This window comes from Strigops habroptila, chromosome 11 (genome assembly GCF_004027225.2).
Source record: "Strigops habroptila isolate Jane chromosome 11, bStrHab1.2.pri, whole genome shotgun sequence".
Classification (NCBI taxonomy): Eukaryota; Metazoa; Chordata; class Aves; order Psittaciformes; family Psittacidae; genus Strigops; species Strigops habroptila.
The window spans coordinates 23541428-23547458 of NC_046360.1; the positions used below are offsets into that span (position 1 = coordinate 23541428).

Consider the following 6031-nt stretch of genomic DNA (forward strand, 5'->3'; position numbering starts at 1 on the left):
GGTCGTACATAGTCACTGGGGTGACGTGACCCCCCTCTCAGCCCAGAGAGGAGCAGGGACTCCTGGGTGGCCGCAGCCACCATCACTGTCTTCCCCCCTGCCCCAAGATCCTGGTGTGCAGGGACCACTGGGCACTGCAGCCACTGTCACCCTGCAGCTGGGGAATGGCCCATGCTGGACCTGGAGGTGCTGTTGTGGGAGTGGGTCATGCCCTGGGGAGGGGGGTGCAAACCTCATCTGGGGGAGGTGAGGTGGAGAAGAGGGAGCATTGGACAAGGTCCGCCCCCTGCAAGCTGGGCACAACCCTCGCAGCTTCGTGCCTCAGTTTCCCTACCTGGTTATTGAGGAGCAAGTGCTTTCCATGGGGAAGCTGCAACCCACCAGGCAAGCCTAGGAGAAGGGGGCTCTGGGGCAGGGGGTGTGGCCTTGTCCGCCTCCTCAGGGGCTTGAAGTGGGGAGACAGGACCCTCAAGACAGGACCCAGGAGTCCAGGCCATGGTGGGGGTTCGGCCAGGGTCTTTGTGTGGGGAAGGGAAGAAGGGGCTGTGCCAGGGTAGGACCCTGAGCAGATATGGACACTTCTTTGATACCGGCACCCACGGGTGTTTGGGGCACCCACCCATCAGCCTGCCCCTTGGGGCACCCCAGCGGGTGGGGGGTTGTAAATAGTTGTGCATGGGAAGCACAGGGGTGGCCAGGGCTGAGCGAGTATCCCCCAGATAAACGCTGGCTTTGGGACAGAAGCAGGGCCTCGTGTGCTCTGTCGGGATGCTGCTGCTGCCCCCAACCTGTTATCCCTTAGCGCTGCCCCTGAGCCCTGCCAGAAGGGCAGAGCACTGGGCTGGGGCCAGGCAGGAGCAGGGGGAGCACTGGGACCAGTGGGTGCTGAGGAGCACGGGGAGGTGGCAGTACTGGGTGGTACTGCCTGGGTGTCAGGGGTACGCTGGGCCAGTGCTGGGTGTTACTGAAGGCACTGGGAGCACTCACAGTCGGTACTGGGAGCACTAGGGAAGTACTGGAGCCCTAAGATTTGGTACGGGGAGCCGCTACTTGGTGGTAGTGGGGGCTTGGGGCAGTGAAACACTCTACAGGGGACACTGGGAGTGGTCGTGGGTGATACTGGCCTGTACTGGGAACGTTTTGGTTGGTACAGGGGACAATGGGGGTAGTGCCGGGCTCCTCTGAGCTAAATTGGAGGTAGTAGTGGGGACACCGGATGTTGGTACTGGGAGCACCAGGAGAAGCACTGAGGCGTTAGGATTTGGTATTTGGAATCAGTACTCGGTGGTACTGGGAGCGTGGAGTGGGGGGACTGATAATGGGCTCTAACGTGCAGGGCTGTGCTGCGGGCAGTACTGGGCACACTGTGGGGTGCAGGGCTGTACGGGGGGCGCTGGGATGGGTCCTTTCTCCCTCTGGCGGCCAATTGTGGTGTTGCAGCTGCAATGAGGGCACTGGGGACGGGGCGGCTGTCGGCACGAGGGGGCACTGGGCTGTACTGGGGACACTGGGGGAATCCTGGCAGGGTCTGGGGACACTGGGAGGTTACTGGGGTGTCCCTGGGGACACTGAGTCTTACTGGGGTGCCCACAGTGGCAATGGTGGGCTCTGGGGACATGGGAAAGAGGAACTGGTGGCATAAAGACAACGACCGGGAAGGGGCACTGGCAACATTGAGGTAGTCACCTTGGTTGGTGTGGGAGCACGGAGGTGCCCCTGGACATGGGGCACGCTTTGGGGGGTGTGTGTATGTCCTGAGGACACTGAGAGGGACTACTGGGATTGCCTGGGGACACCGGGACAACACTGTGATGTCTCCTTTAGGTACTGAGCAATGTTACTCAGGAAGAACTTGGAGACCCTGGGGAGGGTATTCGGGCATCCCTGAGGATATTGTACCTGGGGACACTCAGGGGATGACACTGTGCTGGCCTGGTGGTACTGAGAGCGTACTGGTGGGTGGCTGGGGACACTAAGGAGTGCGCACAGGAGGGCTGGGGACATTGCTGGAGTGTCTTGTAAGGAGCTCTGGGGACACAGGATGGGGTGACTGGGACTGGCATCCGATCACTGGTGGGTGCCCCTGGGGACACCAGGATGGGTTACCGTGGGGAGCTATGGGCACTGGACCAGCACTAGGGGGTGACCAGTGTGAGCTGGGTCAATGGAAACCTTTCCACTCACTGCCAGTCGCCATCGGACCCCCCCAGCTCCAATCCCTTGGGTTCCACAGCAGAGCTGGAGCTGGATGGGGGTTCCATATCCCCAGGAGTGGCTGGATCACTGCCCTAGCCCCAGGGTGGGGTCAAAGCAGGGGGCCCCTGTGGGCAGAAGTGCTGACACCAGGAGCCCAGGATTGCTGAGCTCAGCCTGCTGCAGATTGAAGGGGCTTTATCTGGGGAGGGCAAGGGGGGGCACCTGGCTTAAGCCCCGGGTGCTGAGAGCAGCACCCACCGGGCGGCCCCTGGGGACCTTGGCTCCGTCCTTGGCCCACATTGGTGGTCGGTGGCGGCAGGCACAGGAAGCCTCGCGCTGGAGGCGACACGGGGCTGGAGCTCGCTGCCCATCCTGGTGCTGACCTCCAAGGAGCGGGTGAGCCGCAGGGCCGCGGGGCCGAGGATGGGCGCCGGGGCCAGCGCTGAGGAGAAGCACTCCCGGGAGCTGGAGAAGAAGCTCAAGGAGGATGCTGAGAAGGACGCCAGGACCGTCAAACTGCTGCTGCTGGGTATGGAGGGGGACAGCACCCTGGGGGAGATACCAGTCCTTTGGGCACCTTACCCTTGCAGCCCACCCAACGGTCCTCTGACACCTCCTGGCACCCCTCAACCCAACCAGCCCATCCCAACAGCACCCCTAAACTAAACAGCCCACCCAACGGTCCCCTGACACCTTCTGACACCCCTAAACCCAACTAGCCCATCCCAACAGCATCTCTAAACCCAACAACCTATCTAATGCTTCCTTGACACCCCCAGCACCCCTAAATCCAACCAGCACACCTCAACAGCACCCTTACCACCCAGGCAGCCCTACACCCACCTCAACAGGCCACCCAGTGTTTCCCTGATGCTCCAGTGCCCCTAAACCCAAACAGCCGAGCCTAATAGTCTCCTAATGATTTCCTCACACCCCCAGCACCCCCAAACCCAACCAATTCACCCTAGTAGCCCCTTAACGTTTCCTCACACCCCCCCCGGCACCTGTAAACCCAACCAGCCTACCCCAGCAGCCCCCAATTCCCAGGCTCCCCATAACCAGTTCATCTCAGCAGCTCGCTCAACAGTGCACACACACCTCCCCCTGCCCCGCCAGGCACCCCAAACACAACAACCCATCTCATCAGCCCAACCTAAGATGCCTCCTCTTCTAGGCATCCCTCAAATCCAACCAGCCCACCCAGTATTCCCCCACTCCCAGGTCCCTCAACCCCCAACCAACCCATCTCAAGAGCCTTCACCAACACCACCCCACCAGCTCCCTCCCTCCTCCTAGGCACCCTCATGCAGCCCACACCACCACTCTGTGTCTGTTTCTACAGCCACCCAGCAGTGCGGGTCCCTCCCAGTTCTTCCCAGTTGCCTTAGTGGTGCCTGAGGACTGGGGCACCCTGGTCATGGTGGGGCCATCGGTGCCATCACTGGCCTCCCAGCCCAGGGCTCATCCCCCTGCACTGCCACAAGCTTGGGGCATGGGGTGTTGGGGGGGCGTGGTGGGGTTGCGATGCCACCGTGCCCCCATACCCTTCCTTGGGTCTCCGAGCACATCCTGGCTGAGCCGCTGCAGATCCCATTAACCACAGCAGCTCAGTCCAATCTTAATGCCCACTGGCACCAGGCCGTAATCCCCCTGCCTGAGCCATGGACCTGGCACTGCCACCAGTGTCCCCAGCCCTGCCCGGCACCAGGAGCCCCAGCACAGGGGTGTCTGTGCCACCAGGACTGCCGTGACCTTGTGTTTTGTCCCCTCAGGTGCAGGTGAGTCAGGGAAGAGCACCATCGTCAAGCAGATGAAGTAAGTGCATCGTCAAGCAGATGAAGGGGTGACACCTGATGCCCACCATGCCCAGCTCTGCCCCATGCCACAGCCATGGGGTGCACCCACCCCTTAGTGCCTAGCTCAGACCCATGGCATGAGCCTCATGCTGCACCCATTGGCGCCCAGCTCAGCCCCATGCCTCCCTCCCTGTCTAGGATTATCCACCAGGATGGTTACTCACTGGAGGAATGCCTGGAGTTCATCGCCATCATCTACAGCAACACGCTGCAGTCCATGCTGGCCATCGTGCGGGCCATGTCCACCCTCAACATCCAGTATGGGGACACAGCTCGCCAGGTGAGGAGCACCCCAGGCTGGGCAGGGGGGTCCCCCAGTCCCCCAGCCCCACTGAGCCCCTGCCTCTGGTAGGATGATGCCCGCAAGCTGCTGCACCTCTCGGACACCATCGAGGAGGGCACCATGCCCAAGGAGCTGTCAGACATCATCGGGCGGCTCTGGAAGGACACGGGCATCCAAGCCTGCTTCGAACGTGCCTCCGAGTACCAGCTTAATGACTCGGCTGGCTAGTACGTGGGGTGGAGGGGTCTGGGGAGGGTCTGGGGGTGCTGACCTGTGTCTCATGTCCACCGTGTGCCTGGCCAGCTACCTGTCAGACCTGGAGCGCCTGGTGACCCCTGGCTACGTCCCCACGGAGCAGGATGTGCTGCGCTCCCGTGTCAAGACCACTGGCATCATCGAGACCCAGTTCTCCTTCAAAGACCTCAATTTCAGGTGGGGGCCAAGCCCCCGGTGAGGGCTGGTGTCAGGGGATGTCAGGGGGTGGGAGGTGCTGACGCCATCCTTGTCCTGCCCAGGATGTTTGATGTGGGGGGCCAGCGCTCAGAGCGTAAGAAGTGGATCCACTGTTTCGAGGGGGTGACCTGCATCATCTTCATTGCGGCCCTCAGCGCCTACGACATGGTCCTGGTGGAGGATGACGAAGTGGTGAGGAAGGCTCACCATCCCACACCCCCCTCCTCTTTGTCCCTATCACAACATGGGAATCACCATGGGGCTGTGTCCCTCCACAGAACCGCATGCACGAGAGCCTGCACCTCTTCAATAGTATTTGCAATCACCGCTACTTCGCCACCACCTCCATCGTCCTCTTCCTCAACAAGAAGGACGTCTTCCTGGAGAAGATCAAGAAGGCCCATCTCAGCATCTGCTTCCCTGACTATGATGGTGAGTGTGGCAGCGGCTGTCGCACCATGTGCAAGTGGGTGGTTGGTGAAGGGCTGGGTGCCAGCACCCTGCAGCAGACACCCACCAGGTGTCCTCAGCACCCCATGCAATGATGCTGCACTACCCCTGCTCATGGGCCAAGCACAGTTTGCTTACGCGGGGGGAGTGCTGGGTGACGCTCCATGGGGAGGGGACCCCACTCACTGCCACGCCATCAGGTCCCAACACCTACGAGGACGCAGGCAACTACATCAAGGTGCAGTTCCTGGAGCTGAACATGCGGCGGGACGTGAAGGAGATCTACTCCCACATGACCTGCGCCACCGATACCGAGAACGTCAAGTTCGTCTTTGATGCCGTCACCGACATCATCATCAAGGAGAACCTCAAGGACTGTGGGCTCTTCTGATCCCCAGGTCCAGCATCCCCTCCCCAGCCCAGGCCTCCCCATTCCCCTGGGGCCCAGCCCCACTGCTGCCCCCACCCACCTCCATGTGCCCCAAACCCCTGGGATTTGACCTGCTCAGCCCTGGAGCCACCCCTGGGTGGGGGTCACGGCCCCACTCCACCTCCTTGCCAGCCCTCCTGTCAGCCAGTGATGCAGGGCACTCGGTGATGCTGGGTGCTGTGGATCCCTGGGTACCCCATGGAGCTGGGGGGGTACTGGGGGTCCCTTGGGTTCTGAGGGTCCCTGGGTACCCCTTGCAGCTGAGGGATACTGGGTGTCCCTTGGATGATGAGGGTCCCCGAGTGCCCCTTGGAGCCAAGGGGTGGTAGGGTCCTGTGGGGTCCCTGGGTTCTCTTTGGAACT

The 6031-nt window shown here is 61.7% G+C and overlaps 1 protein-coding gene across 1 annotated transcript; it reads left to right on the forward strand.

Annotated features, from left to right (window-relative positions):
• Window positions 1-2535: 2535 nt before the first annotated feature.
• GNAT1 (G protein subunit alpha transducin 1) lies at window positions 2536-5629 on the forward strand. Its single transcript, XM_030500501.1, has 8 exons — window positions 2536-2725; window positions 3969-4011; window positions 4191-4332; window positions 4405-4562; window positions 4639-4767; window positions 4851-4980; window positions 5067-5220; window positions 5439-5629. The coding sequence occupies exons 1-8, from the start codon at window positions 2620-2622 to the stop codon at window positions 5627-5629; spliced, it is 1053 nt and encodes a 350-aa protein (XP_030356361.1). The 5' UTR covers window positions 2536-2619.
• The last annotated feature ends 402 nt before the right edge of the window (window positions 5630-6031 follow it).